The 21,868-nt window shown below is 38.4% G+C and overlaps 2 protein-coding genes across 2 annotated transcripts; one reads left to right on the top strand and one right to left on the bottom strand.

Annotated features, from left to right (window-relative positions):
- Positions 1–1,206: 1,206 nt before the first annotated feature.
- LOC140933177 (uncharacterized) lies at positions 1,207–7,602 on the bottom strand. The gene is made up of 6 exons (XM_073382691.1): positions 7,288–7,602; positions 4,798–5,137; positions 3,951–4,192; positions 3,048–3,243; positions 2,258–2,303; positions 1,207–1,484 (listed from the first exon to the last, which is right to left on the bottom strand). Exons 1-6 carry the CDS (start codon positions 7,471–7,473, stop codon positions 1,286–1,288), a joined length of 1,209 nt encoding a protein of 402 aa, XP_073238792.1. The 5' UTR covers positions 7,474–7,602; the 3' UTR covers positions 1,207–1,285.
- A 7,041-nt stretch (positions 7,603–14,643) lies between these two features.
- Positions 14,644–21,663, top strand: LOC140934838 (carnosine N-methyltransferase-like). The gene is made up of 10 exons (XM_073384396.1): positions 14,644–14,784; positions 15,078–15,279; positions 15,954–16,049; positions 16,414–16,487; positions 16,887–16,957; positions 17,914–17,980; positions 18,699–18,877; positions 20,402–20,515; positions 21,078–21,184; positions 21,513–21,663. Exons 1-10 carry the CDS (start codon positions 14,645–14,647, stop codon positions 21,612–21,614), a joined length of 1,152 nt encoding a protein of 383 aa, XP_073240497.1. The 5' UTR covers position 14,644; the 3' UTR covers positions 21,615–21,663.
- The last annotated feature ends 205 nt before the right edge of the window (positions 21,664–21,868 follow it).

Below are 21,868 nucleotides of genomic sequence, written 5' to 3' on the forward strand. Positions count from 1 at the left end.
CGAGACAATACTCTATTAATCATAAGCAAAAATCCGAGATTTTGTAGGTTGTATAGGGCACGATTACGCACAACGCAAGCAATTACTCTCGTCAGGAAAAATATCTTAGTAACACTTTTGTGAAAACTGAGCATGAAAAATAACTTCAGTACCGAAACGTACAAACACCTTTACTCGTCCGGGGGGAATCAGCTGTACCCATAGCGGAGCGTCTCATGGGTATCGCGGTTGATGACGCGTTTCTGGTAGACCACTCCTCATTGCTTGTCCCTTCTCACTGTGGTCCGTATTTTGGAAAGAGAATTGAGAGCGATAAAATAGGAGATGGGGAAATAAATCTTGCGCAGCTCCGTCAACGGTTCCTGTGCTTTATTTCCGGATCTTGAGTTCCGATCTCCCTTTTTTACCTCTGTTCGCTTAAATGTAGATCCATACGATAGAAATTCAATGATGTAATCTCTTGTACTATCACCTGGGTCTGACTCATCTGTCATCGATCTGCGAACGGAAGTTTCCAAGAGGGATCTTGGGTTACGCTGGCCACCATATTTATATGAGAGAGTCTCTGACGAAGTACAGGACACTGCGATCCACGAAGTCCAGGTGGTGGTACAAGCGCCATCTTGCCCAGCAGGTTGTAAAAGCAGGTAGGAAGGTGTTGGTGGTCGCACTTACCGCGGCATCTTCCAAGATGTTGTCGTAGGAAAGCTCTAGACACTTGTTATTTATGACGCTGAGAGAATGAACGATCTGAGTCTCATCTTTCATCTGTTCGTAAAGAGCGCGGGTGCTAAGATCTGCTCCTGCTTCAGCATATTCCGCGCCTTCCATGTTTGCCCCAACATTAGTTTACGGTGAGTTTACTGGTGGCCTTTTAACCTTTATTTTTATTTTTGGCTGGATCCAAGGTTATGCCCTAGCGTTGCTCATATTGGGCGAGAAACCGCTGCTTTTCATTATTTTTGTGTATCATCGCCATTTAGCGGCCAGCAGGAATTAGGAAGCTTCTCTTTTAACCTTTTAGCCAGATATTTACGTGGTCTTAAGAAAAAAACACGCTTTCGCCCCTTTCGGGTCAAATAATTTACTACGAAGATCATGAGAATGGTGTATTGTAGTCGCACTTTTCGCGGCGGCACCCTCTATACAAGTGTATTTGTAGCTCTTATTACAAGAAACATTCCCAGTTCTAACACCAGCACTCAGTTTTACATTAAAACTAGTAGTTTATTCAATTCTTAAAACATTTTCTCAGCCAATATATAATAATAACACTGAACATCTATCAGTCAGATGGAACTTGTACAACTACCGTTAATACAAGGAATAACAGGAATCCGCATACCATTACTATAATACAGGTATCTAGAATAGCGGCGACGGGAATATTATGTGTACGTGATGAAACTCTCCTTGAAGGCAAGTTCCCTGAAGGAAGCGGCCACTTTCTGTAGGACGCACGGCGCTCGGTTTTTTCACGTTTCCTAAGGGAAAAAGAAATTCTAACGGTAACTCCATAGTGTAAATTGACTCATTAATTCCCGAGAGTCAGTTTTGTGCCCGTTATATATGTATAATCTGCCCAAAAATCCAAACCCCTCTCCTTTTCAAAGAACCATTATTTCCAGTTTGTTATTAGGTAGAATATGTACTTCATGAAACAGCTTCTCCGAAACTGCAAATATTGTAAATGGCCTCTGTCTCTAGAAGAGTAGAGGAAGCGCCCTAACAGTGATTGGAAGGTCATAGGTTCGGCCAATTCTTCCACGCTGGTGAAATGACGATATCTAAAGATATCCCTTTTAGTACTCCAGCTACAGCTACACCTCAAGCCTGTACAGCACATTACAAGAGGTACAAATATACTGGTTCACGGTCCAAAATAAGCGAAACCTTTCGTGTAGTGGGGAAGGGGGAGGGGCTACGACACATAATACATTTCCTGGTCTTCTCCTAGAGCGAGAAATAACATACACCATACAGTAAGAAAGAACGTTGTTGCTAAATTGTGAAAGCAGCAGAAAACCATACTTGTAACGCTACCTTTATGACAAGACATACATGCATTGTCCTGAGTTATTCAGTGTCAAGTATTAAGGAAAAATCACACACCGTATGGCATGACGTGCTAGTCTAAGAATGAAGAAATTCTCGTCGTTTGAACACGAGTTTGCTATAATACACGTAATTTTGTTAAACAACGACAGTTTGTTCGACCAGGCTCAATCACGTAATCACCTATTTCATGAGGTCTTACCTGAGAATGTGCGTTTCATAAGTGTTCCTTATCTCACTTCTTAATTCTAAAGAAAAACATAACAGCAACACGAGAGAGAATATCAGGCACTTCAGTTTGAGTTGTATTGTTCTTAAAGAGTAGTGTTATTACAAACTTGCAGAGTCACAAAAGAAGGAAAAAATTATGAACGTTTAAGCACTAAAATGTTACTTTGGCCATTTTTTCCATACTCCTTCATGAATCAACATTAAAACGTAAATTAAAACAAGTCCTTTTACATAACGTGTAGATAAAAAAGATTGCAAAGTTATTGGAGACTCTAAAACCTTTCATTCTAATCCTGATTCAAACTTTTTGGCTATGCGTTTTTACGTTAATGACAGGAAGCATTGAAAATTTTACATTTCTCTCTCATCAACAGTTCTGTTAATGCGTTTGAACCTTATTTATAAAATAATATTGAAAAAATATACATAAAAAGGAGCCCATCACCTGATGGGCTCCTGACATAAAGAATGGGGACCAGAAGACAGGTAAAAGGTCTAACAAACAAAACCAGTTTTAGCAAAACAATAATGTTGACAAAGCTGAGATGCAGATGCTACAGGTCAAAATTACACTGTACATGTAAATTCAGGTTAATCTTTTTTAAAATCTAGGTCGATTCTCTTTCCTAAATGTCTCCTAGTCCTAATTAATCGTGAATTATGGCTAGCAGACAAAACGAAAAAAATTGAGAATCAACCTAGGTTAAAACATTTTTATCTGAATTTAATTTTGACCTGTAACACAAACAGGGCTGGGGTACCTGTGGCAGGAGTCACGTGCTCAACTGTTTGTCTGCACAAAGGACAACTGATGGTTCCATTTCTGCCAATTCTAAAGTTCAACTGACGTAAGCATGGGTCACAGAAAACATGATCACAAGAACACTTAAATGGCTCATAAAGTAGATCGAGACAGACAGCACAACAATGACGGTCCTGAATTTCATGTGTAACAACCTGTAAAATGCAAACATAAATGCAAGAATACAAAATAACTGAGACTGAAATATGTGGGTCACTGTATTAGGAAGTGTGAGCACATGATTGTGTTAATTCTAGCTGCTTCATGCTTTATATTCTTTATTGCATGAGTGTGGCCCCTCTAGTTGTCTATGGTCCATGAAGAAGAGTTTAAATTATTAATTTGATTCACACTAAAAGAAAAATCAGACTATGTATAATCAGACTGAGGAGTGTCCATCGAAGATAAATTAGACTCAAGTGTGTCAAGGTATGCTCACTGGTACAGCTCATTTTTGGAACATCATTAATAAGAAGCAAGTTCAATTCTCACATCATCAGAGTTAATGAATGAGGTGGGGTCAAAGATATACTCCCACACAGCCTTACTAAGGGCCGTACATGAGGGTCAAAGATGTCTCAGCTGGTTTTCACAATTGACAGAAGATGAATGCAAGCCCTAGTGTAAGCAGGAGAATCTTGTGTCAGCTGAAAATTTCACAGATGCAAATGGTACAAGGGGACAATCATAAGGCTTGCATCTTAGCTGTTGTGCAGTGGAATAAGAACTCTTGTACTCATGCTTTTGCTTGTGTTGATACCCGGTCAAGTATTTCACAAATCAGTGAGAGCCAACATCTATAAAAATGCAATATTGCAGTCTAACCTACAGTATGTACACGTATTTAATTTGTTGCTCATACCTGATGCCTGATAGGAAATCTATCAAACCCATCATCAACTCTTAAACACTTGTACATGTTTCCAGAACCAGTGGTTACCTGTGAGGCTTCTAGATCTTTCTTCATCTCATCGTGCAAATCAATGGCACTGTCTTCAAGTAATCTTGTTTGACGCTGCCTTTTTCTAATCTTTTTCCATTTCTGTCCGACATGATTTTTTGTCATTTCCGTAATTGTGCTATTTGCAGAGGGATTTGTTTGATCTGTATTTAAAGTACAAAAACAATGGTTCACACACTTTCATAGTAGATACACTGTAGCCGACTATTAAATAAAACAAAAGATTGTTTTAATTATATTCAACAAAATTTTGCTGGGCTTTATGACTCCTTGCAATTCTTGGATTACCTCTTATCCTTACCCTCATTAAATATAAATATTATTAACAACTGTTTTTACTCGTAAGCTGAAGCTTCATTTTGTTTGTCATTTCAAGGTGCAAAGCAGCAAATTTAAGCAGTTTGGAAAGATTTGAAATAAAAAGGCTGCATGATGAATGTCTCAGTATGTATATAATAAACACAATACAACATGGAAGTGCTTTGTACGGTATATAAGCACTCATTGTTTTTGTATCAGAAAACGAACGAGTGAGCACAGCGAATGAGTGAGATTTCTGATACAAAAACAATGAGTGCGTAAATCACGTATGCCCACACTTTCCATGAAGTATTCTATATATCCAGCTGATATGTATTAGGGACACCAATTACTCTGGATAGCACTATGTACCTTAAGTTTTCTTAACACGTCTTGTATTCTCATCTACAGCTGTATTGGAACCATTTTTTTTGACAAAGCATCTCTTACCTACCCAGCTCTTCACTTTTATACTCTGGGGATGTGATCTCAGAATTGCAGACGTTTTCAAGTAGAAGTAACTCGCAATCATTTTCAGTTGCTCTTCTTTGCTCCTCTGAAATGTTGCTTAAATGCACCTCTGTTAATGGGTCAAAAGAGACTGGGTATCTTATATGTAAATTAGTTATCTGGCTGTTAGGTAAGACGTGGTCCACTCGGCTTTTCTGAATCCAGATAGCTGGTATGGTAAATTTTCCACAGTTGCACTGAATGCCATGAATAAAGTCAAATGCTCCAATGCGACTTTTGCATTTAGGGCAGTATATTTTTCCCTCTGTCCATTGGGCCTGAAGAAAAAAAAAGTTGCGGTTAGAACTGATCAGCTCTCTGGACTTCTACATGTACGTTCAAAACACTTTCGTACAAGAACAATACTTTGAGTTCAAGGTATGCCTACCCTGTGAGTAGAGGTTTCTCTCTTGCATCACTTTTAGCATTTACGAAGTCGTTTGCGTGGCTTGTCTGTCGCATAGTTGGTTTGTGAGAACCATTTCTCACGGGGCGTAAACAAACCACTTAGGTGACAGACAAGCCAAGCAAGCCTTTGTAAACGCTAAAAGCCAAGCAATTCCTCTTTTGAGTGATTCGTAAAAAATACAGGGTAATGTTGTGATAAATAAAGAATGATGGTAAGTTTTAAGGTCAGTGAAGAAATGAGAAATGATCTGATCAACATGTCCCGAGCACAGGACAAAGAAAAAATCTGAGTCCCTGACAGGAATCAAACCTATGTATGACCCTCTGTACACTGGTCTAATGCTCTAACCACTGAGCTATGAAGGACTCGTAGCGAGCTGAGCCATATTCAAGGTTCATGTATGACATGCGTCGGTGCATACTGACAGGATCAACAATCAAAATTGTTATGTGTGTGATAAGTAAAGAAAGATGGATTTGGTGAATTTTAAGCTCGGTGAAGAAATAAGAAAAAAATGATGTGAACAACATATCACGAGCACGGGACAAGGAAAAAATTTGAGTCCCCAATAGGGATTGAACCTACCATCTGTCATAGGTTCAGAAGGCCATAGGTACAATTACCGTTGGGGACTTAGATTTTTTCTTTGTCCCGTGCCCGTGACGTGTTGATCACATTATTTCTCAGAAAGATGTTACGTAAAAACGCCATTTCAATAATTTATTTTGAAAAACCTAACATTTCACAAGTTACCTCAGATCGGGCTCTCTTTTGGTTTTGCCTTATTCAAAATGTGCTTGGCAAGTTTCCTCCGAAAATATGAGCCCAGTGTCACGTCCAAGCAATGTCATTTGGCTCTGAGGCAAAAATGCCGGACTGGCGCCAACACGCATTTTTGTAGCTCGTTGTAGGACATCAGTTGTATTTGACTACATGTAGTATTTGTAGCTTATTATAGGTCATTGTAGCTCATTGTTGGTTATTGTAGGTTATTGTAGCTCATTATAGGTCATTCCTTGTTTTTGTATAAACTACGTTTCATCCCTACCCCAGACTCAAGCAATGCCATCTTAAATTAGATGTAAGCTGTGGTCTGGGTAGTTCTGAAAACGAAGCACTTGAAAACGAAGACCGAAGCATGAAGCACCCAAATCTCGAAAACGAAGACCCCTAGATCGAAAACAAAGCACCCAAAAACTCAAAAACGAAGAAGACCCCTGGATCGAAAACGAAGCACCCAAAAACTCAAAAACGAAGACCCCTAGATCGAAAATGAAGCACCCAAAAACTCGAAAACGAAGACCCCTAGATTGAAAACGAAGCACCCAAAAACTCGAAAACGAAGACCCCTAGATCGAAAATGAAGCACCCAAAACTCGAAAACGAAGACCCCTAAATCTCGAAAACAAAGCACCCAAGACTCGAAACGGCTGTGGGTTTAATAACTACAACTTTACGTCTTGCATGACGCGATCCAAATAAGGTGGAGGCAGCGGATGCATCCGCACCTTTAAAGGTCCAGAAAATCCGTCCCAGGGTTTTATAAAAGCCTGCCAACTGTTTAACCGAACGTTTCTAGATAGGATATCCTGTATTTATTTCATTATTAGTCTCACTATACTTGATACATCTTATCTTAACATGCATTTTTTCGGTACACATACATGTTTATGTTTTAGCATTGGTCTCTGTTTATAAAGGACAGACCGGTTTCGAGTTTTAGGGGTCTTCGTTTTCGAGTTTTGGGTGCTTCGTTTTCGAGTTTTAGGGTGCTTCGATTTCGAGTTTTTAGGGTGCTTCGTTTTCGAGTTTTTAGGTACTTCGTTTTCGAGTTTTTGGGTGCTTCGTTTTCGATCTAGGGTGCTTCGTTTTCGATCTAGGGTTTTCACTTTCTAGATTTGGGTGCCTCGTGCTTCGGTTTTCGTTTTCGAGTGCTTCGTTTTCGAAACTACCCTGTGGTCTGCGCGGATACAACAGTCCCCGATTCGTTCAGTCTAAGTATTCCTTACGCAAACCTACCTCTTCAACACTTTCAGCTATCCAGGGAAGTATATCCTCATCTTTCAGGAACCATGAAGAACACTTGTCAAAGCTAGCCAAATCTGAGCTTACTTGATTAACTTGATCGGTACTAACTGTGTGTGACTCCAATTCGCGCACAGAAAACAACAGAATGCGACATTTCCTGCAGCGGAATGTCGCCATTGGGTCCACTAAATCGATCGCGCAAAATATAAAATAATCTATAGCAGCATATAAAAGGCTAAAGATAAAGCCATAAAGCTATAAATGTAACCTTCGCAAAACGTTTGTAGCTTTCTTTAGGATTTGCTTGCATAGATTTCATATAAGAATCCACAATATGTCCCGATAGTTGAATAAACAACGACGCCAGCACATGAAGTGTCAGCGGAGTAATCAAAGCAACAGGTAGGTACTTCATGTATGGGGACATATATTGTACCGCTTTTACCTAATTAACTTATAACTTCACTCTTTCTGCTTGGTTCCTTGTTGCCTTAAAGCTTTGTTCTCTGTTAACTTGTTGCTCTGTTTCCTTGTTTCCTAGTTACTCTGTTTCCTTGTTTCCTTGTTACCTAGTTACTCTGTTACCTTGTTACCTTGTTACTCTGTTACCTTGTTACCTTCTTACCTTGTTACCGTCTTACCTTGTTACTCTGTTACCCTGTTACCTTGTTACCTTGTTACTCTGTTACCTTGTTACCTTGTTACCTTGTTACCTTGTTACCTTGTTACCTTGTTACCTTGTTACCTTGTTACCTTGTTACCTTGTTACTCTGTTACCTTGTTACCTTGTTATCTTGTTACTCTGTTACCTTGCTACCTTGTTACTCTGTTACCGGTCAGTATAAAACGCGGACTGCGGACTGCGGACCACGGACTGCGGGCTGGGTATAAAATACGGACTAGGTATAAAATGCGGACTCCGGACTGAGTATAAAACACGGACTAGGTATAAAACGCAGACTACGGACTATGTATATAAAAATGACTTTAGAAAGGTAAAACCGGGGGAAATGGAAAGCGGACTAGCAAAAACGGTACTCCCAGCTTTAACATTCCCTTGGCTGTTCACGTAGCCTATTCTTCCCACGGAGAAGGAAGGTTATGCCGGTACTCAAGGCAACTGAAATTAAACTCTGAATTTTATAAAAGGAGGGAGTTAGAGGAGATTTGAATTTGCAGTTTTAAACCAATAAGAAGCACCGAATTAAAAAAAAATAGTATTGGTGTAAGTCAGATCAGTAAATTTCTTATCGGATGTCACAATTCCGTTTCAAATAAAGCCTTGGGAATATGAGGACTGAATGAAGAACTCAGACGAGAAGGTCAATGTAGGGCATTCTGCGATGCACAAAAGCAGTATTTAGGGGGGAGGGATTACTCACATACGTGAATAATAACCGAAATGAGTCATCCATGTTCTCCTGATCCCGGAAGGGTGGTACCACTGGGAATTCTTGGTGGGGTGTGGTGCCCGGTTCTCCGAATCCTGACCTTATTGCAGACCAAAAATGCCATTTTCCACATCCGTTTTCAGACCAGATCTCTAAAATCAACACCCATTTCCGGACCTGGCCTAATTTAGCCTGTTCCAGGCTCTCAGATAGTTGGGGAGACTCCCCAGTTTTCTCCCGTTTTATTTTCGTGTTTTCGCTTTCTTAATTGAGCGGACCCAACTATCTCAGAGCCTGGAACAGTTTAGGTCTAATTAGGCAGAAATTATGTCATCATTACCAAGTTAGAGCGGAAACAAAAAAATTCTCCAAAGGCATTTCGAATTCGTACATTTCTATTTCGTTCTTATTCATTTGGAATTGAAACGATAAATACGTCCATTCATGCACGCTCCCGTAGTTCCCCCCGAAAACCATACCCGATTCCACACCAAAACGGGCAAAGTGTTTTCAGACCAAAAAGGCCCAGAACTCCGACCCTTCCATTATATAAGGAACTACCACCCCCGATCCTGACCCCATTCATGATTGTTAGAGACCAAGACAAGGTCTAAAAATGGGTGAAGAAAATAGCATTTTGACCCGGCTCATGATTCAGAGAACCGTGCGGCACACTTCCACCAAGACTAATTTATAGGAGTATTTACAACTTTAACTCACGTGTCTTGCTATTTAACGATCTTTGATCTTATTTTTCCTTACCTAGAACCAATTAGCACCGTTTTTACCAAAGTAGTCCGTAGTCCGTATTTTATACCCAGTCCACAGTCCGCAGTCCGCGTTTTATACCTTGTCCGTGTTTTATACCCAGTCCATGTTTTCCAGTCCGCGTTTTATACCTAGTCCATATTTTATACCCAGTCCGCAGTCCGTAGTCCGCAGTCCGCAGTCCGTGTTTTATACTGACCGCTCTGTTACCTTCTTACCTTGTTACTCTGTTACCTTGTTACTCTGTTACCTTGTTACCTTGTTACCTTGTTACCTTGTTCCCTTGTTACCTTGTTACTCTGTTACCCTGTTACCTTGTTACCTTGTTACTCTGTTACCTTGTTACCTTGTTACCTTGTTACCTTGTTACTCTGTTACCTTGTTACCTTGTTATCTTGTTACTCTGTTACCTTGCTACCTTGTTACTCTGTTACCTTGTTACCTTGTTACTCCGTTACCTTGTTACTCTGTTACCTTGTTACCTTGTTACCTTGTTACTCTGTTACCTTGTTACCTTATTACTCTGTTACCTTGTTACCTTGTTACTCTGTTACCTTGTTACCTTGTTGCCCTGTTACTCTTTTACCTTGTTACCTTAATACCTTGTTACTCTGTTACCTTGTTACCTTGTTACCTTGTTACTCTGTTACCTTGTTAACTTGTTACTCTGTTACCTTGTTACCTTGTTACTCTGTTACTCTGTTACCTTGTTACCTTGTTACCCTGTTACTCTGTTACCTTGTTACCTTAATAGCTTGTTACTCTGTTACCTTGTTACCTTGTTACCTTGTTACTCTATTACCTTGTTACCTTGTTACTCTGTTACCTTGTTACCTTAATACCTTGTTACTCTGTTACCTTGTTACCTTGTTACCTTGTTACCTTGTTACCTTGTTACTCTGTTACCTTGTTACCTTGTTACCTTGTTACTCTGTTACCTTGTTACTCTGTTACCTTGTTACCTTGTTACCTTGTTACTCTGTTACCTTGTTACTCTGTTACCTTGTTACCTTGTTACTCTGTAACCTTTGTTACCTTGTTACTCTGTTACCTTGTTACCTTGTTACCTTGTTACTCTGTTACCTTGTTACTTTGTTACCTTGTTACCTTGTTACTCTGTTACCTTGTTACCTTGTTACCCTGTTACTCTGTTACCTTGTTACCTTAATACCTTGTTACTCTTTTACCTTGTTACCTTGTTACCTTGTTACTCTGTTACCTTGTTACTCTGTTACCTTGTTACCTTGTTACTCTGTTACCTTGTTACCTTGTTACTCTGTTACTCTGTTACCTTGTTACCTTGTTAACCTGTTACTCTGTTACCTTGTTACCTTAATACCTTGTTACTCTGTTACCTTGTTACCTTGTTACCTTGTTACCTTGTTACTCTGTTACCTTGTTACTCTGTTACCTTGTTACCTTGTTACTCTGTTACCTTGTTACTCTGTTACCTTGTTACCTTGTTACCTTGTTACTCTGTTACCTTGTTACCTTGTTACCTTGTTACTCTGTTACCTTGTTACTCTGTTACCTTGTTACCTTGTTACCTTGTTACTCTGTTACCTTGTTACTCTGTTACCTTGTTACTCTGTTACCTTTGTTATCTTGTTACCCTGTTACCTTGTTACCTTGTTACCTTGTTACTCTGTTACCTTGTTGCCTTGTTACTCTGTTACCTTGTTACCTTGTTACTCTGTTACCTTGTTACCTTGTTACCCTGTTACTCTGTTACCTTGTTACCTTAATACCTTGTTACTCTTTTACCTTGTTACCTTGTTACCTTGTTACTCTGATACCTTGTTACTCTGTTACCTTGTTACCTTGTTACCTTGTTACTGTTATCTTGTTACCTTATTACCTTGTTACTCTGTTAACTTGTTACCTTGTTACTCTGTTACCTTGTTACCTTGTTACTCTGTTACCTTGTTGCTCTGTTACTCTGTTACTCTATTACCTTGTTACTCTGTTACCTTGTAACCTTGTTACTCTGTTACCTTGTCACCTTGTTACTCTGTTACCTTGTTACCTTGTTACTCTGTTACCTTGTTACCTTGTTACCCTGTTACTCTGTTACCTTGTTACCTTAATACCTTGTTTCTCTGTTACCTTGTTACCTTGTTACTCTGTTACCTTTTTACTCTGTTACCTTGTTACCTTGTTACTCTGTTACCTTGTTACCTTCTTACCTTGTTACTCTGTTACCTTGTTACCTTGTTCTCTTTTACCTTGTTACCTTGTTACTCTGTTACCTTGTTACTCTGTTACCCTGTTACCTTGTTACCTTGTTACCTTGTTACTCTGTTACCTTGTTACCTTGTTATTCTGTTACCTTGTTACCTTGTTACTTTGTTACCTTGTTACTCTGTTACTCTGTTACCTTGTTACCTTGTTACTCTGTTACCTTGTTAACAGAGTAACAAGGTAACAAGGTAACAGAGTAACAGAGTAACAAGGTAACAAGGTAACAGAGTAACAAGGTAACAAGGTAACAAGGTAACAAGGTAACAGAGTAACAAGGTAATAAGGTAACAGAGTAACAAGGTAACAAGGTAACAGGGTAACAAGGTAACAAGGTAACAGAGTAACAAGGTAACAAGGTAACAGAGTAACAAGGTAACAAGGTAACAAGGTAACAGAGTAACAAGGTAACAGAGTAACAAGGTAACAAGGTAATAGAGTAACAAGGTAACAGAGTAACAATGTAACAAGGTAACAGAGTAACAATGTAACAAGGTAACAGAGTAACAAGGTAACAAGGTAACAGAGTAACAAGGTAACAAGGTAGCAAGGTAACAGAGTAACAAGGTAACAGGGTAACAAGGTAACAAGGTAACAGAGTAACAAGGTAACAAGGTAACAAGGTAACAAGGTAACAGAGTAACAAGGTAACAAGGTAACAGAGTAACAAGGTAACAAGGTACCAGAGTAACAAGGTAACGAGGTAACAAGGCAACAAGGTAACAAGGTAACAGAGTAACAAGGTAACAAGGTAACAGAGTAACAAGGTAACAAGGTAACAAGGTAACAGAGTAACAAGGTAACAAGTTAACAAGGTAACAGAGTAACAGAGTAACAAGGTAACAAGGTAACAAGGTAACAAGGTAACAGAGTAACAAGGTAACAAGGTAACAAGGTAACAAGGTAACAAGGTAACAAGGTAACAAGGTAACAAGGTAACAAGGTAACAAGGTAACAGAGTAACATGGTAATAAGGTAACAGAGTAACAAGGTAACAAGGTAACAGGGTAACAAGGTAAGAAGGTAACAGAGTAACAAGGTAACAAGGTAACAGAGTAACAAGGTAACAAGGTAATAGAGTAACAAGGTAACAGAGTAACAATGTAACAAGGTAACAGAGTAACAAGATAACAAGGTAACAGAGTAACAAGGTAACAAGGTAACAGAGTAACAAGGTAACAAGGTAACAGAGTAACAAGGTAACAAGGTAACAGAGTAACAAGGTAACAAGGTAACAGAGTAACAAGGTAACAAGGTAACAGAGTAGCAGAGTAACAAGGTAACAAGGTAACAAGGTAACATGGTAACAGAGTAACAAGGTAACAAGGTAACAGAGTAACAGAGTAACAAGGTAACAAGGTAACAGAGTAACAAGGTAACAAGGTAACAAGGTAACAGAGTAACAAGGTAATAAGGTAACAGAGTAACAAGGTAACAAGGTAACAAGGCAACAGAGTAACAAGGTAACAGAGTAACAAGGTAACAAGGTAATAGAGTAACAAGGTAACAGAGTAACAATGTAACAAGGTAACAGAGTAACAATGTAACAAGGTAACAGAGTAACAAGGTAACAAGGTAACAGAGTAACAAGGTAACAAGGTAGCAAGGTAACAGAGTAACAAGGTAACAGGGTAACAATGTAACAAGGTAACAGAGTAACAATGTAACAAGGTAACAGAGTAACAAGGTAACAAGGTAACAGAGTAACAAGGTAACAAGGTAGCAAGGTAACAGAGTAACAAGGTAACAGGGTAACAAGGTAACAAGGTAACAGAGTAACAAGGTAACAGAGCAACAAGGTAACAGAGTAACATGGTAATAAGGTAACAGAGTAACAAGGTAACAAGGTAACAGGGTAACAAGGTAAGAAGGTAACAGAGTAACAAGGTAACAAGGTAACAGAGTAACAAGGTAACAAGGTAATAGAGTAACAAGGTAACAGAGTAACAATGTAACAAGGTAACAGAGTAACAAGATAACAAGGTAACAGAGTAACAAGGTAACAAGGTAACAGAGTAACAAGGTAACAGAGTAACAAGGTAACAAGGTAACAGAGTAACAAGGTAACAAGGTAACAGAGTAACAAGGTAACAAGGTAACAGAGTAACAGAGTAACAAGGTAACAAGGTAACAAGGTAACATGGTAACAGAGTAACAAGGTAACAAGGTAACAGAGTAACAGAGTAACAAGGTAACAAGGTAACAGAGTAACAAGGTAACAAGGTAACAAGGTAACAGAGTAACAAGGTAATAAGGTAACAGAGTAACAAGGTAACAAGGTAACAAGGTAACAGAGTAACAAGGTAACAGAGTAACAAGGTAACAAGGTAATAGAGTAACAAGGTAACAGAGTAACAATGTAACAAGGTAACAGAGTAACAATGTAACAAGGTAACAGAGTAACAAGGTAACAAGGTAACAGAGTAACAAGGTAACAAGGTAGCAAGGTAACAGAGTAACAAGGTAACAGAGTAACAAGGTAACAAGGTAACAGAGTAACAAGGTAACAGAGCAACAAGGTAACAGAGTAACAAGGTAACAAGGTAACAGAGTAACAAGGTAACAAGGTAATAGAGTAACAAGGTAACAGAGTAACAATGTAACAAGGTAACAGAGTAACAAGGTAACAAGGTAACAAGGTAACAGAGTAACAAGGTATCAAGGTAACAGAGTAACAAGGTAACAAGGTAACAGAGTAACAAGGTAACAAGGTAACAAGGCAACAAGGTAACAAGGTAACAGAGTAACAAGGTAACAAGGTAACAGAGTAACAAGGTAACAAGTTAACATGGTAACAGAGTATGTAGGAAACAAGGAAACAGAGCAACAAGTTAACAGAGAACAAAGCTTCAAGGCAACAAGGAACCAAGCAGAAAGAGTGAAGTTATAAGTTAATTTGGTAAAAAGCGGTACAATATATGTCCCCATACATGAAGTACCTACCAAGCATCATGGCGGACGGTGGAAGAAATGCCGAGGAGGGAAGAACAACAAGAGATTTCTCCGATGAAGAAAGTCGTCAAGAAACTGATGATGAGAAACTGGAAAGGCAATATTTCTGGAAAGTAATAGAAGCGTTTTTATACTACAAGTAAGTTACCTTTGCTTTGTTCGCGTACTTTCCTTCTCTCTTAAGACCTTAGCTTAGCTAGGGTGTTTCTAAAACGAAGACCCAAAAGCGAAGACTTAAGACCCCATGGACTAAAACGAAGACCCCTTGGACTAACACGAAGACCCCTTTGACTAAAAAGAAGACCCTTGGACTAAAACGAAGACCCCATGGACTACACTGTATACTGGAAATGGGTAGTTTTTGACAACCCCGCCTTTACACAGCCTCATTTTGCTGATTTAACATCATCACTTCTTGCTTTTTCCCTGCAGGGAATACTCCTTGAGAAAGCTACAGCGAACCAAAGAAAACTATACGTTTCTCCCTCGAAGGCACAAGGAAATGCTTCCAAATTTTAAAGATCATCTCAAGAAAATAGAACAGTGCATTGAAGAAAATCAAAAGTTCTTGTTCAACATTGTTAGTGAGACAAATGAAATGTTTGAAAACAGAGATAGTACAAGAATTCGTGGGGTAAGTCGTGAACACTTTCTATTTGCTGTTTAATATTTTGATGTATTATATATTTTTAAAAAAATATTTTTCTGTAAAAAAGCACCATGTAATCTAATTCTAGGTGGACCATTCCATTATTAATCTCTTTACCTCCTCTATTGAACTGCAGAATGTTTGATCTATCTAAAACACCTTTTAAGTATGCTACACTGTATACTGGAAATGGGTATGTGTTGGGACTTTGATCTTTATTTTCTTGGGGGGGGGGGGACTTATAGCTCAGGGTCTATGGATATAAAACAGAAAGCTCAATACATAGTTTTGCTTTGCAAAATGGACACTTTTAACTACATTAAGGCCTATGTATTTATCTAGGAAATCTATGTTTTATGAACTAAGAAACATTTCATTACAAATCTTGAAATGGAAATCTGTGATTTCTGACACAAAAATCATTCTTTGTGCATAAATAAAGGAAATTTCTATGATATATTCCTATTGACAATTTGTTGTGAAAATAATGATGTTAATGTTAATAATCTGCTATGCTGTACTCCCTCTCAACAACCTTCTCTTCCTCGTGTAGAATTTAACAGTTACTTACTTTATTTATCATGTCCATTTAATTTCATTTATTATGATCTTGTTTTATTGTTGTTTTGATTGGTGTTAATATTAATGTCCTTCTAAAGGCTCCTAATGATCCCGCAAGCCAGCCAATCAGTGGATTTGACATGGACAAAGTAATAACAACAATGAAACAGTTTGTTAGAGATTGGAGTGATGAGGTAATACCGTATTAGTCAAATCGAACCCGTAACACCCCCTCTTGGGTACACATTAATTTTGATACCTTACCCAGGGGAGGAGAGAATTTGATAATTAGTCTTAGTGAACATACAATGTCAAAAGTGATTGTTACAAAAAATCATTGTCAGTAATTCTAGCAACTGACTTTGTAAATGACTTCAGATTTGATTGGTCTACAGAATTAAGTAAGATAATAATCATTCTTCTAAGGGCATGAGTCAGAAATGTTTGGTTTGTTTCTGTTTTTGTTCAGAACATTTTTAAGATTGTGGTGATTATATACTTTTTTTTAATTCTTTAATTTTTGTTTTCTTTCTTCTTTTATACTTTTTTTGATAACAGGGAAAATCTGAACGCGATGCCTGCTACAAACCAATTATTGATGAAATTCTAAGACTTTTTCCAGTGCGTGAATGGTATGTAGTAATGGATTAATATTCTAAATAATATTTTGAAAGCTACTACTGATGATGGAGGTCAAAGGTGTTGGGTAACAAGAGTTGGGACAATAAACACGACATTAAAAAAAACAATGTTTTTGTTACTAAGAAGTTACAATTTTACCAGAACTGAACCTAACGGAACAGGACGTTGGGGTTTAGAAACTTTATGCCTATATAGTCATTTACTCACAACAAATGATCATAATTTATTTTAATTGCTAAAAAGAACTGTGAACAGTAATTTATGAAAAAACCCATTAGCAGCTAGTGACCATTGATTAGGTCTTTACAATAATATATTTTCTAAGTGAGCATACAGTGCTGATAACCATGTTAAAACCTAATGATTATGTAATTTAATTGCCGTTCCAGTAGGAAGGATATTTCAATCCTTGTTCCAGGAGCTGGATTAGCCAGACTGATGTTTGATATTGCTAAGCTTGGTAAGAAATGCCTAAACTATATCATATGATGAGATATTTTTAAGTAAGGATTAACATTAGACAAAGATGTTACTAGGAAGACTAGCCTGAGAAACAGCAGACATTTTGCAACAGCATCACTGTGACATCTGAGGAATGACCACAGAAATTCCATACTGATGATGCATCACTACCCAGATCTGGGTAGGGACGCGTCATCTGTATGAAACTTCTGCAATAGTTCCTCGAACATCAGGTCATGGGCAAACCAGTGGTGGCATTGCGACTAGGTCAACTGTTTTCTCAGAGCAAAAGAAGTACAATTTATGTCATGGAAGGTCAGGAAATGATGTGGCAGCCTTTATATTAACAATAATTATTATTCCTCAAGCCTGAATGGGCTCTGAGTCAATAGCCCATGAGGCCAAAGGCCAAATTACAGTGTAGCTATTGACTCAGAGGCCATGAGGGTGAGAGGAATAATTGTTTTAGTAAAATCCAACTGTTTAGTAAAAAATATGAAGACGAAACAACTTAGCAAGCAAAATGCGATTCAGCCGCCATTGTTTTGGTTTTCAAAGCCGGCGCTTTTTGCTACTAGTGGGCTATAAAATATAGCCTAGTGGTAGCTCAACCAATCAGAACGCAGCATTGATAATAGACCACTAGTTGGATTTTACTAAAAAGTGATACATGTACTGATCATAACTTAATTTCATAATATTGATGGTGGCAGGTCTGAGTAATTGACTAACAAGGCATCCACTTGTTTTCATAATATATACCGCAATATGATCACTTTCATTTTGTTAAAACCCCATCTCTCTTCACCTTTCGTACTTTACAAACATAAGGTACAGAAAAAGCACTTGCACCACTATGTGACTTTATAAATTATCTACATGCATATGAGCCACAGCTACACACAGTCAGAAATGTTTGTTTGTTTATTTGTTGTATTTTTGTTTTCTTTTTAGGTTATACTTGTCAAGGAAATGAGTGGAGTTTATATATGCTTTTTGCTTCACACTTCATCTTAAATAGGTTAGTGTTGATCTGCATATTAAATACCGGTGACTGTATCATACCAGTAGCTTACCAAAAGGTACTATGTTTATACTGGAAATAGAAAATATGTAAAGAACATACTTGCAATTTAAGTCGCAACTTATCCAGTTTGGAAAAAAAAGCCTGAAATAATTCTGGCTTGCCGGGTATCAAAACCCTGACCTCTGCAAACTATTGCAATGCCTGAATTTTTCATCAGGCCTTCTTTTCGCAACTGCATAAATTGCAACTTACAGTAGGATGCGTAGGTGAGTCAATATGGAATTTCTGGGCCTATTTCTCTCTTATAAAGTAAAATTACGTTTTTGTGTAAAATTAAAGTAAAACTTTGCATTATTGAGGATGCAAATCTTTGCTCGCTTTAGACATAATACTGTGGAAATTGGCAAGTATACTAAGTTTAAGGCCGTCTTTTGAGCAGTAGGATATTGGCTTACTGTTCCTTATCAGAAGTTGATGGGATTGGGGGGGGGGGTGTGGAAGGGTTACTGAATGAACGTTTGTTCACTTCTTTTCCTGGAATTACACAACTTTGTTAAATACTCACAAAATACAGCTTTCATATTAGTTTTCACAAAATTACAATTTAATTGCGCTCTAAAATAAAGTGAGAAACACAAATGTTTCACTTCACGTTACACAAAATGACCGGATAAAAAAATGAAATTTTCTTTTTATTTCTTTTCTCTGTTAGAGCACCAGGAAAATACCACACAACAATCTACCCATATATACACCAGACATGTAACAACAGATCAGCATCTGATCAAGTCAGACCTGTAGTTATTCCCGATGTGGACCCCACAGATGTCCCGGATGACCTTAACTTCTCAATGGCAGCAGGAGATTTTCTGGAAGTCTACACTGAGCAAAGTAGGTGTACTGTTTTACCAGTTGTTAAATGTCCCAAACGTTAAACTTAAAATTGTTTGTGTTTAGTTAAATTGTCTTGCCGATACCAGTATTTTATTTCATAATTTAATCATATACATTAAAGGTAGTCCTTTTCATAAGCCTTATTGGCTTCCATGGGCTCCCTTGCCCCCTCCATCTGAATTTTGTATCATTTAATTTAAATGTGACAAAATTTAGTAAAGTATAAATAGACGGAACATGACTTTCCAGGTCGTTCCAGGAGAACTGAAAATTTCCGGGAGCAACAGAACGCCTGAAAAGGTAGTCCTGTTTTCCTGGTTTTATTATATGGCTACAATAGTACGCACGCTCTGATTGGCCGCTGAGCGGGCAAGATTTTCTTGTAATGACCGGGCGCGCGTTATGAAATTTTTTTCTGGGCTTGACGAGAAGCTACTAGCGCAAGGGGCGAAAGCAAAATGATAAAAAAAAACACAAAATATAACTATCTTTTTAATAAGTGAAAGAAAAATATCAGCATACCGATACTTCTTCAGTATGAGCAACGAAGAGAGTTACAGCAAGAGTGAGTTTTTTATCCACAGGAGGAAGAACAGCGCAGTAAGGCCATAATTTTAATAAATAACTTATTAATCTCGCCCGTCTAAAGCGTTCGGTCGTTACAGGGAAATCTAAGACATCGGCCTTGATGTATTGACTGCGCCATCGCTCTGTCAGTACATCAAGGCCTCGGTCTGAGATTTCCCTATAATGACCTCACTCTTGGTCAGTAAGTGGTATGTAATGTCCCAAACGGAGATTCATGTTCCATACCTATCTTTGATTCAAGTTTCTGGCTTTCGCGGCCGTTCTTCAGTACCTCGGACGGGTTTGTACAATTGGTAAACGCGATCCTGGTTGAGATTACCATCTTAGAGCTGTCTATCGTAAAGACAGTCTAAAACTTTGACTCCAAAATAATGTCAGTTTTAGCGAGGTGTCCTCAGTTCTTTTAGAGGTGTCCATTAAGAGAGACTTGATTGCACAAGACAGTGAAGAGAGATTGTACACAGAGGGTCGTCAATAGGTTTTTCGGGATCCGGAATTTCCCTTATTTCGGGCTCTGGATTCGGGACTCTAAAGCAAAATCGGAGCGGGATTCGGGATAAAAAGTACGCGTGGATTGAAGAACCCTTTTGGGGACCCTCTACACATGTATGTCCGAATTTTCCAAACACCTTTTTGTTGTAAGTTTATGTCCTGTAGACGAGAAATTTGAGTGTGTGCAGCTCTCAAAATCGTCAAAAAGAAATGATAGTCATAGATACATATCGAGAAAAAGAAAATGATCTCTATGTGTTCTGAAAGAAAATCAGCGGATCGTTGACTAATCACAATTCATGTCATAAAATGCATATATAGTACACGGTTGGAAAAATCGATTCGTTTTTAACACATTCATTAATCATTTCCTCTAGAATTTTTTCTTTACGACTAAACGCCCTGCATGTATAAAATATATTTTTTGTTCTTTTGTTTTAGATTGTTGGGACTGTATAGTGACGTGTTATTTTATTGACACTGCTCACAGTGTCATCGCCTATATAGAAAATATTTCCAGACTCTTGAAACCTGGTGGATATTGGATTAATCTCGGTAAGTTGACGGCAATTGTACAGCTATAATAACTTCAATGAGAGGAAGAAGTAAATCTTTTTTAACGTCCGAAGCTTGGAGCGTTTCGCGGGAAGCGTATTAACGTACTGAAATCTTGCCCTGTGACTTTCTGCTCATCTGATTATGTGCTTATTTCTGTCTCTCTGGCTATGTGGGAAATGGCGGACAGACAGACTGTCTGACGAGTCACTCGCGCTTCACTAAGAATACTAGCTTGCAAACCGTACTAACCTTCTAACCGACCCCCTTAAGTGTTTACACGGATGCGTACATCTAGAATACAATACAATAGTATTACAGTAATAGTAATACAATACAATACAATACAATACAATACAATACAATACAATACAATACAATACATCTAGGATTTTCCACGTTTAAACGAACGCTATTCTAAAATCCTGCCATAATTAGCGCTTTGTCTAAGTTTACTCTTGGAGATCAACTGAACATGCCCCTAAATAGTCATAATTATAAGGCCCTAGCGTCCTTCTCTCTGTGGCGCACACCTTGTTTTACCAATACATTTTTATTCCAGGGCCATTGCTATATCATTTTGCCGACGTGGCCAATGAATGGTCGGTAGAATTACCATACGAAGATATCAAGCGCATAACTACAGAATGCTTCAAGATGGAAATAATAGTAAGTTGTAATTTACGCTTGATGTACGCTTTTCAGTGCACAGCTTTTGATCTTTTTTAGTTCGATAATTTGACTGGCTTCCTGTCATTGCCACTTTGTTTCACATAAGTAGTTACTGAAGAAACAAGAACAACCAGCTAGTATTGCTCTGCTAGTCTCCCTTCAGATATTCTTTGAACAGCGCTCGATTAGACACGCAGTATAATTTTTGCGTTCGATCGTTTGAGGTAACGAGAGCAGGACTTTTCCTCCCATAAACCCGCTCTTCCGCTCCCCTTAAATAGAAAACTTTGAAATAATCTACCCCTTTTAATTTTATTGTTTACAGAAGGAGCAGACGAGTGTCCCATCAGGATACATTGAGAATGAACGTTCCATGTTAAAGCTTCTTTACGATAATGTGTTCTTTGTCGCCCGTAAACCTCTTTAATAATAATAATAAAAAAATTAAACACTGAAAGTCTTCTCTCCCTTGCTTGGACCATTCTTCACTTCTCTTACAGCCTGAGTGATACGAAAATGGAGATCTATGAACAGGGACACTAATTTAAATAGATATACCTTACTATAGGAAATAAACGTTCCATGACTGAAGGCGCGAGACGAGAGAGGCGCGAAAAAAGAAATTCTCTCTTTTCTCTTCTCAGGCTGCCGCCCTCGCTTCTCGTGGCTTCGCCACACGAC

Source organism: Porites lutea, chromosome 4, assembly GCF_958299795.1.
Source record: "Porites lutea chromosome 4, jaPorLute2.1, whole genome shotgun sequence".
NCBI lineage: Eukaryota > Metazoa > Cnidaria > Anthozoa > Scleractinia > Poritidae > Porites > Porites lutea.